Source organism: Canis lupus, chromosome 12 (genome assembly GCF_011100685.1).
Source record: "Canis lupus familiaris isolate Mischka breed German Shepherd chromosome 12, alternate assembly UU_Cfam_GSD_1.0, whole genome shotgun sequence".
NCBI lineage: Eukaryota > Metazoa > Chordata > Mammalia > Carnivora > Canidae > Canis > Canis lupus.
In genome coordinates, this window is record NC_049233.1 from 17,922,148 (window position 1) to 17,943,979 (window position 21,832).

Sequence of the window (21,832 nt, forward strand, 5' to 3'; positions counted from 1 at the left end):
GAGTTGGAACAAATCATCTTAAGATTTGTGTGGAATCAGAGAAGACCCTGAATAGCTAGGGGAATATTGAAAAAGAAAACCAGAGCCAGGGGCATCACCATGCTGGATTTCAAGTTTTACTACAAAGCGGTGATCATCAAGACAGTGTGGTACTGGCACTAAAGCAGACACATAGATCAATGGAACAGAATAAAGAATCCCAGAGGCGGACCCTCAACTTTATGGTCAACTAATATTTGACAAAGCAGGAAAGACTATCCACTGGAAAAAGGACAGTCTCTTCAATAAATGGTGCTGGGAAATTGGACAGCCACATGCAGAGGAATGAACCTGGACAATTCTCTTACAGTAGACACAAAGATAAACTCAAAATGGATGAAAGATCTAAATGTCCCTGGGACAGGAGAGCCCGGGACAGGAGAGCCTGCCCCAGAGAAGCAGGAACTTTAACAATCCGCACTGGACTCTTCCCGGAGGGAAAGGTGCTCAGCGGGGAACACGGGCAGGACCGCAGGAGGGCGGTGGGGCCCCCAGCCTCCCGGGGTCACTAACAGGAGGTGCCCGGGGGACAGCGCCCCATACCCCAGGGCCCAGCGCGGTAAAGGGCTGGAGCGCCCGGTGGGGCCTCAGGGAGAAGTCGGGGGTCGGGGGGGCTCCGGGCGGAGGGGGCTGCCCCTTGCTGCCTTCGGGAGCTGCAGCCCCACGAGCGATGCCAGCAGCGCAGGCCCTGGGCCAAAGGCGCGGGGGACACAGCCCAGGATCCTGTGGTCCCCCCGGGACAGGCGGAGGCGGGGAGGACACAGGACGGTGAGGACGCTCCTGCCACAGCGCCCCCGAGCTGTGCAGGTCAGCGCCCCCCGCCCGGGAGCATCCAGGCCCCTGCGGACTGGGAGCTGCGGGAGTTACTGCCGGAGCTGACTCCAGGGCTGGAGGGCTGGACGCCGCCATGGGGTTGTTCTTCCTGGTGTCACCCTGTGCCCTGGGGGCGGGGGGGCGGGCACCAGGGAACAGGGGCCTCATGGGGTAACCAGCTCCCACTAAGCCTGGCACCCAGTGGGGGGAGGCGCAGCTCCCCTGGGTGCACACCCCTGAGAGTCAGCACAGCAGCCCCTCCCCAGAAGACCAGCTGGAAGGACAGGGGAAGAGCAAGTTCTGGACCCAGCAGTGCTGGAAAGCTCCAGGGGAAGTCGAGGGATTTACAGTATAAAGAACTAGAGGGTACTTCTCCTATTTTTTCTTCCTTTTTCCAGTACAACTCCTTTTTATATCAGACTATAAATTTCCAATTTGTTTTCTTTTCCCACCTTACTACAATATTTTACCAGCTTTTCATTTTGAAGATTCTTCCTTTTTGACTTTCATATTTCTACGATTACAGGTCCTAGATATATTTTCCACTTCTAGAGTCCTTCAATATACCCAACTTAATTTTGTGAGATATACAAGATATGTTTTCGTTGTTGTTTTGTTTTGTGTTTTTTTTTTTTTTTGTTTTTTTTGTTTTCTCTGCCTCGTTTTGTTCTACACCGGTGGAAGTTAATATCTTCTAAAACATGACCAGTATGCACCCAGAACCAAGTGGTATACGGTGCTGGTTCATTCTGTAAGATTCTTCAGTCCCATTCTGTCCCCCTCTTTTATCTCATTTAGGTTTTGGTGGTCAATGTTGGGGCTTTCTACAAGTATTTCTGGTTTATATAAATTTGCAACTGAGCATCTTCTAACATACAGAACTTAATACACTCAGAACCAAGAGGATCACCCTGTAGGACCCCACAGGTAAGCTACATTCCCCTCCACTACAACTTTGTCATCACCATCTCCCAGTGCCTCCCATTTTCTTCTTCTTCTTTTTCCTTTTATCTTTTTCTTTTCTTATTTTTTCTTTTTTCTTCTTCTTTAGGATTCTTGGCCTTTTATTTTTTACTACTTTGTTGTACAATTTGTTATTCACATTAGTGGCCTTTGTGTTTTATTTCATTCTGATCTTTGTTTTTCAATTTCTTGTCTCTGACCTTGTCAGAATCATCTAGGGTAAAATTTACATAGGTTGTGGTTGATACTCTTAATTCAGCCCACTCATACAGCCACTCTACACTGAGCAAAATGACTAGAAAGAAAAATTCGCCACAAAAGAATCAGAAGCAGTACTCTCTGCCACAGAGTTACAGAATTTCGATTACAATTCGATGTCAGAAAGCCAATTCAGAAGCACAATTATAAAGCAACTGGTGGCTCTGGAAAAAAGCATAAAGGAATCAAGAGACTTCATGACTGCAGAATTTAGATCTAATGAGGCCAAAATTAAAAGTCAATTAAACAAGATGCAATCCAAACTGGAGGTTCTAATGATGAGGGTTAATGAGAAGGAAAGAAAGAGTGAGTGACATAGAAGACAAGTTGATGGCAAGGAAGGAAGCTGAGGAAAAAAGAGAAAAACAAAAGACCATGAGGAAAGGTTAAGGGAAATAAATGACAGCTTGAGAAGGAAAAAATCTATGTATAATTGGGGTTCCAGAGAGCAGCAGGAGGGACAGAGGGCCAGAAAACATATTTGAACAAATCATAGCTGAGAACTTCCCTAATTTGGGGAGGGAAACAGGTTCAAATCCAGGAAATAGAGAGGTACCCACCTACAATCAATAAAAACTGTTCAACACGTCAACATTTAATAGTGAAACTTGCAAATTCCAAAGATAAAGAGAAGATCCTTAAAGCAGCAAGAGACAAGAGATCCATAACTTATATGGGGACAAATATTAGATTAACAGCAGACCTCTCCACAGAGACCTGGCAGGCCAGAAAGGGTTGGCAGGATATATTCAGGGTCCTAAATGAGAAGAACATGCAGCCAAGAATAGTTTATCCAGCAAGGCTCTCATTCCGAATAGAAGGAGGGATAAACAGCTTCCAGTATAGACAGAAACTGAAAGAATATGTGACCACCAAACCATGTCTGCAAGAAATATTAAGGGTGACCCTATAAAAGAAAGAGGAAACCCAAAGAAATAATCTACAAAAACAAGGACTGAATAGGTATTATGGTGACCCTAAATTCATATCTTTCAATAGTAAATCTGAACATGAAGGGGCTAAATGATCCCATTAAAAGGCACAGGGTTTCAGAGTGGATAAAAAAGCAAGACCCATCTATTTCCTGTCTATAAGAAACTCATTTTAGACCTAAGGACACCTCCAGCCTGAAGACGAAAGGTTGGAGAACCATTTACCATTCAAATGGTCCTCAAAAGAAAGCAGGGGTAGCCTTCCTCATATCAGAAAAATTAAAGTTTATCTCAAAGACTGTAGTAAGAGATGAAGAGGTACACTATATCATACTTAAAGGATCTATCCAACAAGAGGACCTAACAATAATAAATATTTATGCCCCTGATGTGGAAGCTGCCAAGTATATCAATCCATTAATACCAAAGTAAAGACTTAGTTAGATAATAATACACTAATACTGGGAGACTCCAACATGGTGCTTTCTACGAATGACAGATCTTCTAAGCACAACATTACCAAAGAAATAAGGGCTTTAAATGAAACACTGGACCAGATGGATTTCACAGATATTTACAGAACTTTACCTCCAAATTCAACTGAATACACATTCTTCTCAAGTGCAAATGGAACTTCCTCCAGAATAGACCACATACTGGGTCACAAATCAGGTCTCAACCAGTACCAACAGACTGGGATTGTCTCCTGCATATTTTCAGACCACAATGCTTTGAAACTTGAACTCAATCACATGAAGAAATTTGGAAGAAACTCAAACACGTGGAGGTTAAAGAGTATCCTGCTAAAAGATGAAAGGGTCAATCCAGAAATTAGAGAAGAATTAAAAAGATTCATGGAAACTGTGAGAATGAAGATACAACCGTTCAAAATCTTTGGGATATAGCAAAAGCAGTCCTAAGAGGGAAATACATCGCAATACAAGCATCCTTCAAAACTTCACAGAATTAGAGAACTCACATATACAAGTTAACCTCACACCTAAAGGAACTGGAGAAAGAAAAGCAAATAAAACCTACACCAAACAGAAGAAGAGAGTTCATAAAGATTCGAGCAGAACTCAATGAAATAGAAACCAGAAGAACTGTAGAACAGATCAACAAAACCAGGAGTTGGTTCTTTGAAAGAATTAATAAGATAGATAAACCATTAGCCAGCCTTATTAAAAACAAAAGAGAAAATACTCAAATTAATAAAATCAAGAATGAAAAAGGAGAGATCATACCAATACCAAGGAAATACAAATGATTTTAAAAACATATTATGAACAGCTATATGCCTATAAATTAGGCAATCTAGAAGACATGGATACATTTCTGGAAAACTACAAACTACCAAAACTGGAATGAATAAAGAGAAAACCTAAACAGGCCAATAACCAGGGAGGAAATGGAAGCAGTCATCAAAAACCTCCCAATACACAAAAGTCCAGGGCCAGATGGCATCCCAGGGGAATTCTATCAAACGTTTAAAGAAGAAACAATACATATTCTACTAAAGCTGTTCCAAAATGGAAAGGGACGGAATACTTCCAAACTCGTTTAATGATGTCAGTATCACCTTAATTCCAAAACCAGACAAAGACCCCACCAAAAAGGAGTAATTGCTGACCAATATCCCTGATGAACACAGATGCAAAAATATAAACAAGATCCTGGCCAATAGGACCCAACAATACATTAAGAAGATTATTCACCATGACCAAGTGGAGCTTATCCCCATGATGCAAGGCTGGTTCAACATTCATAAAACAATCAACGTGATAGATCATATCAACAAGAGAATAAACAAGAACCATACGATCCTCTCAATAGATGCAGAGAAAGCATTTGACAAAATACAGCATCCATTCCTGATCAAAACTCTTCAGAGTGTAGGGATAGAGGGAACATTCCTCAGCATCTTAAAAGCCATCTACGAAAAGCCCACAGCAAATATCATTCTCAATGGGGAAACACTGGGAGCCTTTCCCCTAAGATCAGGAACACGACAGGGATGTCCACTCTCACCACTGCTATTCAACATAGTGCTAGAAGTCCTAGCCTCAGCAATCAGGCAACAAAAAGAAATAAAAGGCATTCAAGGTTGGCAAAGAAGAAGTTCAAACTCTCCCTCCTTGCAGATGACATGATACTGTACATAGAAAACCCAAAAGACTCCACCCCAAGATTGCTAGAACTCATGCAACAATTTGGCAGTGTGGCAGGATACAAAATCAATGCCCAGAAATCAGTGGTATTTCTATACACTAACAATGAAACTGAAGAAAGTGAAATTAAGGAATCAATCCCATTTATAATTGCACCGAAAAGCATAAGATACCTAGGATAAACCTAACCAGAGACGTAAAGGATCTATACCCCAAAAACTACAGATCACTTCTGAAAGAAATTGAGGAAGACACAAAGAGATGCAAAAACATTCCATGTTCATGGACTGGAAGAATTAATATTGTGAAAATGTCAATGCTACCCAAGGCAATTTATACATTTAATGCAATCCCTATCAAAATACCATGGACTTTCTTCAGAGAGTTGGAACAAATCATCTTAAGATTTGTGTGGAATCAGAAAAGATCCTGAATAGCAGGGGAATATTGAAGAAAACCAGAGCCGGGAGCATCACCATGCTGGATTTCAAGTCTTACTACAAAGCTGTGGTATCAAAACAGTGTGGTACTGGCACAAAAACAGAATAGAGAATCCAGAAATGGGCCCTCAACTCTATGGTCAACTATTATTCGACAAAGCAGAGAAGACTATCCACTGGAAAAAGGACAGTCTCTTCAATAAATGGTGCTGGGAAAATTGGACATCCACATGCAGAAGAATGAAACTAGACCATTCTCTTACACCAGACACAAAGATAAACTCAAAAAGGGGGAAAGATCTAAATGTGAGACAAGATTCCATCAAAATCCTAGAGGAGAACACAGGCAACACCCTTTTTGATCTTGGCCACAGCAACGTCTTGCAAGATACATCTATGAAGGCAAGGGAAACAAGACCAAAAATGAATTATTGGAGCTTAATCAAGATCAAAAGCTTCTGTACAGCAAAAGAAACAGTCAACAAAACTAAAAGACAACCTACAGAATTGGAAAAGATATTTGCAAATGACATATCAGATGAAGGGCTAGTATCCAAGATCTATAAAGAATGTATTAAACTCAACACCGAAGAAACAAACAATCCAATCATGAAATGGGCAAAAGACATGAAGAGAAATCTCACAGAGGAAGACATAGACATGGCCAACATGCACATGAGAAAATGCTCCGCATCACTGGCCATCAGGGAAATACAAATCAAAACCACAATGAGATACCACCTCACACCAGTGAGAATGGTGAACATTAACAAGACAGGAAACACAAATGTTGGAAAGGATGTGGAGAAAGGGGAACCCTCTTGTACTGTTGGTGGGAATGTGAACTGGAGCAGCCACTCTGGAAAACTGTGTGGAGGTTCCTCAAAGAGTTAAAAATAGACCTGCCCTATGACCCAGCAATTGCACTGCTGGGGATTCTAAAAGAGCACCTGTCAACTGTAAGTGCAATACATACATCAGGTATCAACACTCACAATGCAAGAAGGCCTGTGATAGCTACTGACTTATATTGTTTTGTTTCAAAACCCTTTTCTATTTTAAGATCACCAAGAGATAAATTTCAAAATAATTTTTTTATTCACTTGCTTCCCACTCTTCATCATTTACATGAGGAAGCTATCCTTGGGAATCACTCTCCAGAGCCAGTGTTATTTCTAGGCCAGTCCAAGGTTAAAGGGACTAGGATAAGGTTACCCAAAACCTGAGAGATTCTTCTGGGAGATAATATATATGCAGTGTATCACATAGTACTCTTGAGACTTTCCTAAATTTGTTGTTTTATAGCACTTCGTCTGCTAACACACCAGGTTTATAGTTGAAAGATAATTCTCTCTTTCTATAAGCTGCAGGGGAATTGGGAAATATGTTTGTCAATATTGGTTTATCCACAGCACCACCTGACGTAGAATCAGGACATTTTGATTCTCAGATGAGTGTCTAGCCTCTGGGATGCTGCCCAATGAAGACAGTTATGAATTGCCTCTCTAACTTAAAGCTTGCTATGCTGACAATACTGGCAGCAGCAGCAGCTGCAGTTGGGAGTTTGTAGTGGTCTCCACCCCAGACTTTCCAAATCAGAATCTCAGAAGGTGGGGCCCAGGGGAATGTGCTTTACAAGTTCTTCAAGTAATTCTTAGTATGCTCAAGTTTGAGAAGCACTGTCCTGGGGTAAATTATAAATGCAGTTGGACTGCCTGAATTGGAATTGTTGCTCTGTCATTTAACAACTATGTGATTTAGGGAGAGTTGCTTACCACCTCTGTGTCTCCATTTCTTCTTCTGCTAAGTCATAGGTTTGTTTGGGAAGATCAAGCTTTTAGTATACTGAAAGTGAATAGAACTTAATAAAAAGTAAGTAAATACTATTGCTATTATTAACATTGTTGTTGCTGTTGAATTAATCTTACCATCTTCAGCATGTTGCTGGCTAATGGAACTACTCCTCTCCTGAGGGTGTTATGTACAGTCAGGATTTCTTCTTGGACAGTTGCCAATTCAGTGAGGAGTGTATTATATGGAACTGAAGCTAGTTTTGCCTGTGATCAGAAAATTATTTATTAGTCTTACTTCTTTTATGTGTAATTCCTCATGTATGTTACTTATAGGCCTATATCAATATGAATTTATAATTTATGTTGAATAGACAATAATATTTAGCATTTAAAAATTTATAATTGCTCAAAGGATTAGTTTCCATTTCTCTAGTGCTAGTCTTGTGGGTTTCTTTTTTTTTTTTTTTAAGAGTTTATTTATTTATTCATGAGAGACACACAGAGAGAGGCAGAAACATAGGCAGAGGGAGAAGCAGGCTCCTAAGGGAGATCACGCCTTGAGCTGAAAGCAGATGCTCAACCACTGAGCCACCAGTGTCCTATCTTGTGAGTTTCTGAATGTCATCTGACATTATATAAGTACCGGATATTCTGTGATTAGGGTTTTTCAAATTTGTAATTGGTACCTTGGGCCATCTTAAAGGACTTTTAATCAAGCAATATAAACCACAGTGGAAGGTATCTTGATATCACACCTTTACTGACTAACTCCCTTTCTTGGCTCCTATCCCACCCCATTTCCTGCAGATGTTCTCTTTGCTTCCTAGATAAATCACTTGCACTTGAAAAGTGGCTACTGGGGGATCCCTGGGTGGCTCAGCGGTTTAGTGCCTGTCTTTGGCCCAGGGTGTGATTGTGGAGTCCTGGGATCAAGTCCCACATCAGGCTCCATGCATAGAGCCTGCCTGTGTCTCTGCCTCTCTCTCTCTCTCTGTTTCTCATGAATAAATAAATAAAATTTAAAAAAGAGAAAAGAGGTTAAAGGATGTGTCTAACTTAAGATATTAATTATTGAGTACAAAGCCTCCAGTGTCTTCAACTCAGATTCTACCTTTTTGTCTTATTGCATATGAAAAAACATTCACATTTGCATACATATGTATAAGTATAAAATAGAATTCAGATCAGCTACAATCCAGAATTCATGAGTATTATTTTGTTTACCCTTTATCTTGCAACTAAGAAGAAAACTAAACAGCCTTAATATTTTAGGTTAGTATTAATTGCTATAAAGAGCAGCTTCTTGTGCGTGTGTGTGTGTGTGTGTTATATCACATGCACTTCATTACTTTTGTTTAAAAAGTGGCAAAACATATGTAGTATAATTTGAGTAGTATCTATTCCTCAAGTACCATAGGGCTATTAGTAATTTCTGAATGGATAGGATCCAGTACCAACCTTGCTTAATTATAGTAGTTATTGTCATTTATTTTATATCAACATAAAATAGGAATGGGGAAAAAACATAAATATGGAATCCAGAAGATCCCTCTAGAGACTGTCTCTTGTGGATATTATTTCCTCAAAGCATACTCATGTGGTACTATTTTGCTCCCTACTGCAAGAAGCTCTGGTCTAGAGTAGAGGAGAAGTGGGGAACCACAAGAATCCCTTTATCATTTCCAGATTATTACTTTCGTTCGCTCCTCTGAACTCTGCTCCAGGGAAACTCACAACATATTCCTCTACCATCTCATACCTGAAAATTTATTCCCCTAACATTTTCCTGTCACTTCTTCTTATTCATTGAAATTGGGTCTCCTGAAACAAATTCATCTTGTCTACTTCCATTTTGGTAGTTAACTCAAGGGATTTCAGCATTCACATGGATGATTCCAGCCATCTCATATCTCAGGCCTTTGAATTCTTCCTCTCTTAAACCTCTTCTCCAAGTCTCTTTAGTCTCCACCATGATGGTCACAATCTACATCTCATAATCACTCCAAATGCCAAATTACCTGGTCAAACTTTTCCCTATCTGATCATGATTTCCTGCTTTCCAGATAGCTAAGGTCATCACTCTATTTTCAACATAATATAGCATTCTAGTTCGTTCTTCATTTTCTCTATTTTCAATATTGTCTTTTCTTTCTTTTCTATTCATGTTCTCTTATTTCAACAACTTTCTTGCTAAAATAATGAATACTTTTCTGCTCATCGTCATTTAAGAACACTCCCACTTTGGAAGGGATCAAAAATTTCCCTGCCTGCACAGAATAAGATAAACATTGGCAGATAAATATCCCACAAAATGCCAGATATTGGCATATCATCCCAAATCCTATGTCTAATCTCAAACTGTCCCTGAATTTTGCTCATCAATTCTACTAATTTATCTGGTTAACTCACTTTGTCTTCACAGTGTTATTGCAAAACTTGTGCACTCAACCCAATTACATTAACCTCTCTCAATAGATTCTGGTATTTCCTCCTTTCCTCAGTAAAGAGATGCTATCTGAAGGCAGCTGTTTCAACTTCTCTTGGCCGGTCTACCTATAGGCTTCTATCTGTTCTCATTCTTTCCTCCTTATCTCTTGTGGTACTACTGAACAGATTATACTTTCTTGTTTTTTTTTAAACCATTTTATTGAGGTATAATTAACATGTGAAAGCTATACATGTTTAATGTAAACAATTCAATGAGTTTGGGTAAGTATACACTTATGAATCTATCACCACCATCAAGACAAGCAAAAGATAAACATATCAATATCTCTCAAAGTTTCCTCCTGCCCTCTTTACAATTAATTATTATTATCTTGTGTATGTTGTAAAAGCATTTAATATAATATTTACCCTCTTGGCAAATTTAAAACTGGATTTCCACATGCAAAGGCTTGAAATTAGACTCTTATGTCACACCATACATTAAAATTAACTTGAGGGATCCTTGGGTGGCGCAGTGGTTTGGTGCCTGCCTTTGGCCCAGGGCGCGATCCTGGAGACCTGGGATCGAATCCCACATCAGGCTCCTGGTGCATGGAGCCTGCTTCTCCCTCTGCCTATGTCTCTGCCTCTCTCTCTCTCTCTCTGTGACTATCATAAATAAATTAAAAAAAATTAAAATTAACTTGAAGTGGATTAAAGACTTAAATGTAAGACCTGAAACCATAAAACTCTTAGAAGAAAAAATAAGGAAAAAGTTCCTTGACATTTATCTTAGCAAGCACAGACAATAAAAGAAAAAATAAACAAGTAGGATTGTATCAAACTAAAAAGCTTATGCACAGCAAAGGAAACAATCAGAAAGATAAAAAGGCAACTTAATGAATGGGAAAAATATTTCAAGCTATATATTTGATAAGGAGTTAATATCCAAAATATAAAAGGAACTCATATGACCTATCAGCAAAACAAAACAAAACAGCAAAACAAATAACTCTCTAAAAAAAAAAAAAAGAACCTAAACAGACATTTTTCCAAAAAAAACATAAATGGCCAATATATATATGAAAATGTGGTTAACCTCATTAATCATCAGGGAAATGAAAATGAAAACCATGATATATCACCAAATACCTGTTAGGATGGCTATTATTAAAAATAAGATTTCAAGTGTTGTTAGGATGTGGAGAAAAGGGAACCCTGTAAACTGTTAAGACATAATGGGAAAGTGACCTAAATTTCTGTGCCTCACTCTTCTAATTATAAAATGTGAATAATCATCTTTACCAAGTTGGGTTTATATGAGGATTAAATGAGTCACTCTGTATAAAAGCTTAACATAGTGTTAGGAAGGAGAATAAGTGCAACATAAAGACTGATAAAACCATAATCATATCCAGAAAATATAAAGTAATATGTATTTCCTCTTCACCAAGGAAAGAATTGGTAAAAACTCATGTAAGCAAATCAATCTCTGATTGTTTGGTGAAGGATCTGGATTCTTTGGCGGGTTCACTGGCTGTGGTTTGCCAACTCTTGGTCTAGAAAGTTGTAAAGCAAATTCTAACTTAATCTGCCTGCAATAATTAAACTGTCATACAATAGGGGAGATAAAATCAATGTGGTTCTCAAAAAAAAAAAAAAGACATAATGGAAAATATGCCATAATGGAAAATAGTAGGACAGTTCCTCAAAAAAATTAAAAGCAGATCATTCTTTCAGAAACTATTTCTCTCAGCCCCGGTGGTGCAGTGGTTTAGCGCCGCCTGCAGCCCAGGGTGTGATCCTGGGGGCCCCGGATCGAGTCCCACATCGGGCTCTCTGTATGATGCCTGCTTCTCCCTCTGCCTGTGTCTTTGCCTCTCTCGGTCTCTATGAATAGATAAATGGAATCTTAAAAAAAAACAAAAAACAAAAAACAAAAAACACTATTTCTCTCCAATGTTATTTACTCCATTTTCTTCCACATTTCCCCAAATCTCACATTACTCATTATTTTTCCATTATAATTAATCTCCTATTACTCATTATCATTCCAACCATTTTTTTATCCTTTCTGTTGGCATTTATTCATGATAATGTTGCTCGTAACTTAAACAAACAAAACTCTTCATTTATCTCACTTCCCTATTGCATCATGGACTTTCTACTTTCCTTCCCTACCAAAATTCCTGAAAAATTTGCAAGTACTGACTGTCTTTAATTTCCCACCCTCTAAGTAATATTGTCTACATTCATCCTTCCCCTATGTGTTCCACTAAAACCAACGTTCTATACCAGGAATGGTATACCTCCTCCTTAAATAACTTCTTCCTCCTCCCATGCAATAAGCAATGTCTAGAGAAATTTCTGGTTGTCATGACTGAATTAGGATGAGTACTCCACCATCTTGTTGATAGAGGCCAGTGATTTTGCTATACATCCTTAAAAGGCTCAGGAAAGACTCCCTGAGAATTATTATTAATAAAATAATTATTCCATAACAAAGTGTCAGTAGTTCTGAAGTTGAGATACTTTGCTTTGAAACAACTCCTATTAAGGTCACTAACAAGTTTAATTTATAAATTCAATATTTTTTTACTGTTTCATTCTATTTGATCTGTTGGCTGCTAACTCCGATGCCTAAGCTCCCAGTGTAGAAATAGTCTTTCCATTTAAGGGACAACACATTCTTCTAATTTTTCTCCTATCTCTCAGACTTCTTGTTCTTCACCTGGACTGACGAGCTATAGCCTGGCCTCCTACTGGCCTTCTAGCCTTCAAATACATCCTATCACCTCTATACCTTCCTTCCTATTCCCCTATCCAGTCTTTCACAATTTATTCTCCAGTCATCCACCAGAGTAAACATTTCAAAATACTGAAATGATGGAGTCCCTTTCCTTTTAAAAGTCTTTCAATAATTTCTTAGAAAGAAAAACTATTTTTTTACAAGGCCTATGAAAACTCTGCTGACCTCTCAGCCTCTATTGAAGACATGCTCCCCTACTTTTCTTTAGTCTCAGTGATTTTCTTTTAATCATTGTAATGTTCCAGTTTCTATTCTGCCTTGGAATATTTGCTCAAGGCTGTTCTCTTCATTAGTATACTTTTTCAGCTTGCTCTACCAAGTGATGCCAGATACCAGGCTGTCTCCTCGAATGTGGGCTAAGTGACATACACCAGCCAAGTACTGATTAGGTCTGAAAGGCAAAAGTTGCTTTCTCACTTTCTTCTTTCTCTCTGATAGTGTCTATACTTCAGATTAGCTTTTCCTTACTGTGAAGTGTGAAGACATCCCCCCCCCCCCAACAAACACACACTGGGGGAGTAAAATGGGAATAGAGCCAAAGGGGAGGAAGGAGAACTCTTTAAGATTGTACTTCCACTGTATTTGAGTATTATTGGTTATTGGATAAGAGTTCTACCTGGTTCTTTGGGGGAGAGGTGAGTGATAAAACCTAAATCAGTACCCCAATAGTCTGATGTATGTATATTTTAATTTATAAAATTAAATGTATATAGGTTTTAATTTATAAAGGTAAATGCCTCCCATTTTTGACTCCTATCTAGCACATGAAAACATAAAAATCACTCATTTTCTGTACCAAAGCTATTGACTTCAGTTCATCATAAAAATATTTTGGGTATTCTGAAAAAAATGTAATATTTTTGTCATTGAGGCTACTTAGAGGTACATATCATTGGGTGACCAAAAATATTAAGGACTTCTTCTTTACACCATTGAGTGTTTTGTTTTTATTTTGTGATTGGTGAAGTTCTTGTCTTTAATAAGTAGTGAGGGGCAGGCTTCATATATTGATTACAGGCTTACAGTTCCTCACACTTCTCTTCTTGCTATTCACACTTTCATTTTATATTTAATTTTGATGTGATAAATTTTTGTTACAGTCACAAATCAGATAGTATAATTGGGATATTTATGGAATACTTGCTTTTTTGGGTAAAAAACAAAACAAAACAAAAAACCCACAACAGTATTTTTCCCATTTAGTCATGAGGAATGCATGTTACATTATAAAGAAGTTATTCCTGCTCTACATTCTCAGTTTTTTGAATCATCCAGAGGAGCTATAATGAAATTGGCATGAGCCCAGGAAGCCAAACTGGTTAGGTTAACTTTCATGTTCTTCCACTTCCCAGTTATCTGACATTGGCCAATTACTTCCCTTCCCTGTGTTTTGGCTCTTTTCTCTGCAATGGGAAATTAAGAATAGTACTTGCTCAACATGGCCTATGGTGAGACCGAGGTGAATAATGGGCCAAGTGTCCTCACAACAGTGTCTGTAACAAAATGAGTTCTACAGGGATAGCTCTTATCCTTTTCTGGAAAGTAATTTTGAAACATACAATCCTCACATACTCTTATAATCAAAATAGGCAGGAAGCCAGCAGCAGCAGCCAAATACAAGAAGTATTTCATTGTCACCCCTGAAAAGAAAACATAAATTTAGATTATTGTCAACTTCTGGGATTGTGTTTTATAATAAACCTTTTTTTCAAAACACTTGTGTGGTGTATTTGCATTTCCTGCAAAAAGAAATCTTCAGGATCAGGACAAAATTGAATATGTTAATCAGTGGAACCAACAGCGGAAGACAGAACTGTGGTGGGAAGGATAGATTTCATGTCTTAATGCCCAGAACCTTTGAATATGTTGCATTATAGGACAAAGAGAATTAAGGTAGCAGATGGAATTCAAATTGCTAATCAGCTGACTTTAAAGTAGGGAGGTTGGGGTGCCTGGGGGGCTCAGTTGGTTAAGTGTCTGACTATTGATTTCAGTTCAGGTCATGATCTCAGGGTCCTGAGATAGAACCCTACTTTGGGTTCCATGCTCAGTGGGAAGTTTGCTTAAGATTCTCTCTCTCCCTCTCCCAACTTTTTTGCATGACTGCATACATACATGTTCTTTTTCTCTCTCTAAAATAAATAAATCTTTAAAAACAAATAAAGTAGAGAGATTATCCTGGAATATCCATGTGAGCTTATAGGGTACTTACATTTAGAAGAGGGAATTAATGTCAGTGATGAATCATGAGAAAGACTGGACCCATCATTGCTGCCTTTGAAGACAGAAGAAGGGAACATGAGTCAAAGAATGTGAGCAATCTCTGGAAGTAGAAAAAGGCACGGAAATGAATTCTTCCCTGGTGCTTCCTTGTTGAATCTTGATTTTAGCCTACCTGGTGAGACCCATTTGGACTTTTGACCTCCAGAACTCTAAGATAATAAATTTGTGTTGTTTTAAGACACTACGTTTATAGTAATTTGTTACAGTCACAATACGAAACTAATATAAAAACATAACAAGATTATATTTGAGTTCTCTATTGCCTATAGAGAAGAGATGTGATCATAGTCTTAGTAACTTATATACACGACTTAGAGATATTCTGTATATATGATCACTCTGCTAAGCATGGTTGTCATCGTGAGACAGGAAAATCAGAGCTAATATACCCTCTCCTTTATTTCTGTTTGATAAGGTTTCTGACTATAGGTTATTAAATTTACTTAGTATAGGTTATTAAATTTGGTTAGCACCTTCTTTTAGCAATCTGCCAAGCTTATTCTGAATTCATCCTGCTGAGTGGAAAGCATTAAAAACCAATAGTTTAGTTCATATTTTAAGGAAAAACTAAAAAAACAAAACAAAATAAAACAAAAAAACAGATGGAATGACTTGTGCAGAATAATACACATGATGTGATTTGCTGTTGTCCTCAAGCTTCTCCTGCCCACTGCCAAAGAGGGGGATTCTGTAAATCAGTTCTTTCAGGAAACATGAACACGCAGTCTCCTCTTTATCACTCTTTTTTTTTTCAACTCTTTCTTTCCCTTCTTCACTTTCTCCTTCTAAAATGTCATAAACCCTCAAAACTTTTAGATTCATAGTAATATAGCAATATAAATCATGAAATATGAATTCCATTCTTTTACTTAATCCTCAAAACATCCAGTAAAACAGACATTTTCCCTCTGAATTAACTGAAAAAAAATTTAAAAAGAGCTTCTGCAATATAGATTGATATATATTTCACAAACACATTAATATTTATACCCCACCCACACTTAAGTGTTATTATTCAAGTTGATCCCCATAATGAAGCTGTCTATAACTTCTGTTCTGTTTTCTGAGGGGAAATATGATGTGATGGTGTGTATATTCTCATTGTCTTAATAGTTATAATTTTTTCTTGAGTATACACTAACATGTACCTTAATTATACCTCAAAAAAGCTGTTATAAAAGGTTTAAGAACTAAAAAAAAGTTACTTGTTTCACACCAATTGAACAATTGGCATTAATAATTTAGATTTTATCTTTCAAGTATTTTTTTCCTTATGTACAAATTTAGTACTTAGATTTACACATAGAAAAATTTATATAAAATATAGTATCCTCTTTTTCCCAGAATTTCAATTATTATACTGTACTTCATTGTTATTATACCTTATGCATATTTTAAAACAAATATCAAGCCATTTTTAGGATTTTTTTAAAGAATAATTACAGGATTTGCACTCCAAATTTGAAATCAACTGAATTTTTTAGAGTTTTTTTAAAGATGACATAAATCTAATTTTTTTTCTAAGTGTACCTGATACATAATAGTGTTTAATAGATATTTAATAAATTAGTTTTGCACAGTTGAAATAACTGGCTAATTCAGACACACACACACACAATCTAATAATTCACTATAGTGCAATATAATAAAACTTATACTGGTCCTGGAGCTAAAATACTGCAGTTTTATCCTAGGATCTCCTATTACTTATGATGCTGGCAAATAACACGAATTCTCTGAAAATCAATTTCCTTTTGTTTAGAATGAAATCCAATATGATGGAAATACAGATGGCATATCAGGACTATATAAAACAATCAGCTCTTTAGAGTTTAAAATTTTTTTTTTCAGAATGCTGCAATCTGCTTAATGGGCTTCATAATCCAAGTTTAAGAGTATATCATATTTTATAAGCAGATTCTAATTAATTATGACAGAAGGTCTTTGAAAACATACAGTACTGCCCACGTTACTGTAAATATATAAATACACCTAAGATATTTTATATTCAAATATTTTATCTTTCTTCTGTGATAAACAAATTAAAAAATCATTATTTAATGGTATAAGATGCATAAGGAATTTGATACAATCCTGTATAGGGATGATTTAATGCCAGGATCTGTATCCTAAGCAAGAATTGAAAGCAATCACAAGATAACTATCAGGACTCTTGAGAATAATTATGGGAAAATTAGTGTCGATGGAAATCAGTTACCTTAGCATTTTTAGCTCCTCCAAGGAACTCTGACTTTTTATTTCAGTAGCATATAATTTATTAATTACTAGCTATAGCTTCCTTGGTGGCTGTGTAAAACATCCTTCATTTTCTTATTGATATATAATTGACATGCAATATTATATCAGTTTCAGGTATACAACATAGTGATTTGACATCTGTATACAGTATAAAATGGTCACTACAAAAAGTCATCTTACAAAGTTAACACAATGTTAACTATATTCCCTATGCTTTAATCCCTAAGACTTGTTCATTTCACAGCTAGAAATTTGTACTTCTTAATCTCCTTCACCCATTTCACCATCCCCACTCACCCCTCACGACCTCCCCTTTGGCCACTATCAATCTGTTTTCTATATCTACAACTCTAGGTTTTGTTTTGTTTGTTTTGGTTTTTAGATTTTGTGTAAAAGTGAAATCATGAAGTATTTGTCCTTCTTCATCTGACTTATTTCGCTTAGCAAAGGTAAGGGCAAACAAAAGCAAACTCAAAATTCAGGGGACTAAGCCAGAGGGTAAGTGCTAAAACAGAACCCTCAGGTCTTTGAGTCCAAGTTTTGGCTTGAGGTTTATGAATAGGTAAAATGTGCACACTCAACCAAAAACTCCTCAGAGAACAGAGGCTACAAGGAAAGGAGGAGGATACCTTTGTTTAAGAGTCAGACATACACTTGGAGCAACTGAATCAAAACATGAAGGTAAGGTTTACATTTGGGCATCAGTAGTATGTGAAGCATTTTTGGATGAGGATTGAATGCAGGTAACTATGAAGGTAATTCTGTTGGCCAAGAATTATTATGAAGTACAGATTTGGGGTCTGTAGAGACAGAATTTGAGGGTCAAGCTGAAGGGATGTAAACCACAGGCAACAGGCAGAGATTTTGGCAAACAGGGAATCCTGCAGAAGTAATCCTGTACAAAGGTGTAGACAGAGAGGTTAGAATTGGAGAGCACGTCTCAGAGGTAAAGTAGAGGTTGTAGGGGTGGGAAAAGTAAGTGCATCCAGAGTGAGAGGTTTTGGGGATCAAGACTGAGGCATATTCACTAGAGTATTATAACAGGATTGGTCCTATGGCCTGGACCAGGGCTATACCTCCAGAACGGTCTGAATGATTGTCCATTGCTTGAAGGACTGCAAATCTAGGAACCAAGTGGGTCATTTTAACCAAGGAATTTTAGATGCATAGACTCAGGGAAGGGCAGTTTTTCTGAACAGAAGTATTACGGGAACAGCAGATATATCACCTCCCTGACTTCAGTATCAGTACCTGCTTAACACAATCATTTCACATGCAGTAGGCAATGTTAAGCCAAAACTCTTAAAATATTTTCAGATAATAATACCAGAAACTTGATACACTGATCATTTAAATTTGTTTTCCTTATATTTCTGTTTTCTGATTGTATTTCTTCTTAATATATAACTAGAACATGGATATTTGCAAATTTTTAGAGGAAAGATCAAGAATGAAGGAAAGACTGAGGAGAATGGATTATGGCCTTCTAACATGCCCTTGGGAATGCCTTCTCACATATTAACTTTTAGATCATGACCTTCCCAGAAAGCATTTACATGAAGTCCCTTCATTGTCAGAACCAAAGAAGTCATATGAATAAACTCTATAAGGAATACAACATCAATATTTTTTATCCTCTTTGCTTCTGTGAATTTGTCAATTTAAAAAAATTAATAAGGTAAAAATTTCATTTAGTAAAGTACCTAAATTTTAAGTGTACAAATTGACAAATTTGTGAATATGTATATACCTGTGCAACCACAATCAAAGCAACTAGGAGGATCCTTCATTCCCCTTTTTACTCAGTTAAGTTCCAAGAGTAAAAATCATTCTGGTTCCATAACTGTGGGTTAATTTTATCAATTTGAAATTTCATGTAGGTAGAGTATATATATTTTTGGTGTTTAACCCCTTCTCCTTAATATTATACCTGGGAGATTCACTCATGTTGCATGCAATGTTTATTTTTGTTAATAGTTGTGCAGTATCCTACTGTGTGTAGACAATACAATTTATTTACCCATTCTATTGTTAATGGAAGGTTCATTCATTTTCAGTTTAGATCTATTATGAATAAAACTTACATAAACATTTTGCCGATTTTGGTGCATATTATTATTCACTTTTTTAGGGGGGGGATAGATACCCAAAAGTGAAATTACTGGATTAAATGATATACATGAGTTTTCCTTTAGTAGGTATTATTAAATACTTTTCCAAAGGAATTCTAGAAATTTATACTTTTATCAACTTTACATCCTCACCCATACTCTGTATTCTCAGCTTTTTTTTTAAATTTATCCCTTATGTTTTTGTAATAGTATTTCATCATAGTTTTTAATTTATATTTGTCTAATTACTAATGTTATTGAATGTATCTTTATATGTTTATTAGCCACTTTGATATAAACTTTTATATATTACCTTTTGTGAAGTCTCTGTCAAATCCGTTGCCTGTTATTATAATTAGATTGTCTTTTTTACTATTATAACTGATTTGTAGGGATTCTCCATATGTTTTTGATATGAAGTATTTGTCAAATGTATGTGTTGCAAATATCTTGTTAGTCTGTGCCTTATTTTTTGAACTCTTAATTGTATCTTTTGTTAAACAAAAGATATTAATTTAAGTATGTCTGGTTTGTCTTTCTTTTTTTATGGTTAATGTGTGTGTGTGTGTGTGTGTGCATGTGTGTGTGTGCACATATGGGAGAAAGAGAGAGAGTAAGAGAGATCCTATTTAAGAAATTTCCATCATCCCAAAGTCATGAGTCATGAAACTATTTTCTTCTAGAAACTTGATTCAACATTGATGAAAATGTTGGAGACTTCTACTGTAAGATATTAAGATTTACTATAATACTGTAGTAATTAAGACCAAGTACTAGAGGCACAAGTATGGACATGGACCAAGGCAATACAATGGAATACATAAACAGATTCATTTATACACTTACCTGATTTATGACAACTCATGAAATACCTGGTGGCTCCCCAAGGTAAAATGTGAAAACAGCCTACCTTTAATTAAAAGAGAGACAGAGGGTCATTGCTTATTTGAGTTTGACTGGCGGGTTATTTTGGCAGCAGTGTCATCTAATTTCTGAAATAGAAGAGACCTACCTTCATACATTAGGATCTGTGTAACTACATGGTAATTGGCCCTACATGAAAAATAGTTTTTCTTCAATCTACTACAAGAAATTTATGGGAATAATCTGAATTACTAATATTACCTTACCTTTGTATGTATGTGTAAGTTTATTAATCCCTTACTAAAAGCATGGAAATAACAAGCATTTACTTTTAGATTTAATGGATGGTGTTAAAATAAGACCACGTATGCTCTCTTATTTTACATTGTGACAATGTGATTACATACTCATTTGTCATTAACCTCACTTTTCAAATAAGTAAACTGACACTTAAAGACAGTATACAACTTACCAAGTTCATACAGTGTGTAAAATTCAGTGTCCTGAATGAGAACCAGATATTTGGCTATATGGTGTGCTCTGGCTTTTAAACAATACCCTGCAGGAAAGATTTGCTCTATGAGGAAGTCAGTGCAAAGAAAATGCTTATAAGAGATCCAGGAATTTACAGCAGAAAAAGAACATGAGTGCATAGTAATGAGAACAAATCTAAAGACTGTGAAGATTGCAAGTCATGATTGTGTATGCATTTCAAGTTTAGGATCTAGACCACATCATCAATGGACCTCACCAGTCTTAAACTTCCACACATGGAACAAGTTGCAAAGATTAACTGCATGATTCAGTGGAGCCGCAATCAGATAACCAGAACACTGAAAGGGAAAGTGGCCCCGTGGCCCAGATAAGAGAAACGATTTATCAGCTTTATTACATGCATGCATGTAATCATTCAATAAATATTTATTGAGGTATAGGAACTAGGAACTGTGCCTTCTTGTAGACATTGGAGACACATTGAACAACCAAATTTAAACTGCACAATCCTATGAAGTTTGCACTCCACTCCCTGCATACTGTACCGTCAGTGTGTTTATGGCAAATGTATTATGAATGTCAGGCACTTTGAGGTTCTAGAAATGAAAAGATAATCTATTTTCCTTGGGAACTTCTTGTCCAATAGGAAAACTGCCTGTAATATGGGAGCATTGTATCAGAAATTTGTCCAGAAGTTATGTGGAAACAACTAACTGAAAAATCTGGATATACTAAATCATATTATACTACATACTAAATAGTAAAATATGAAATACTCCAGATGTTATTTGAGCAAGATGACAATAAATAAATAGGACCTTAACAGCAAAGAAGAATGGCACAAACAGAAATCAGCTATGGTAGTAGAAAAGCCACTCTAAAATTAAGTATCATCAGATGTTTTTGATTTATTATTCTAAAAACTTGGGAAACGTCTGTATTTATGAGTGCGTGGCCATTTTATGTTGAAGTCTCTATCTACATGACTAACCAGCATCTTTTTCTTTTTCTCTCTTTTTCCCCATTGCAGATTTTTTCTTTGTTCTCTGGAAGAAAGAAGACATTGTTATTTAATAATAAAGTTTTCCTCGGATCCTTCCTGAGAAAGGTCAGTTGAATATCTACAGGGAACAAAATAAGGTAAAAAGTGTATAATCATATGCTATTTTGTATTATGT

General features: G+C 36.8%; 1 protein-coding gene across 1 annotated transcript in view; it reads right to left on the minus strand.

Moving 5' to 3' along the window:
- The window catches only part of CRISP1 (cysteine rich secretory protein 1), a 33,402-nt gene extending 12,664 nt beyond the window's left edge, over positions 1-20,738 (minus strand). The window contains exons 1-5 of the mRNA XM_038553341.1: positions 20,632-20,738; positions 20,142-20,205; positions 14,855-14,917; positions 14,215-14,282; positions 7,542-7,670 (exon numbers count right to left, since the gene is read on the minus strand). Of these exons, the coding sequence (XP_038409269.1) occupies positions 7,542-7,670; positions 14,215-14,282; positions 14,855-14,917; positions 20,142-20,205; positions 20,632-20,640 (333 nt within the window). The 5' untranslated portion in view covers positions 20,641-20,738. The remainder of the gene's footprint in view (positions 1-7,541; positions 7,671-14,214; positions 14,283-14,854; positions 14,918-20,141; positions 20,206-20,631) is intronic.
- Positions 20,739-21,832: the final 1,094 nt, after the last annotated feature.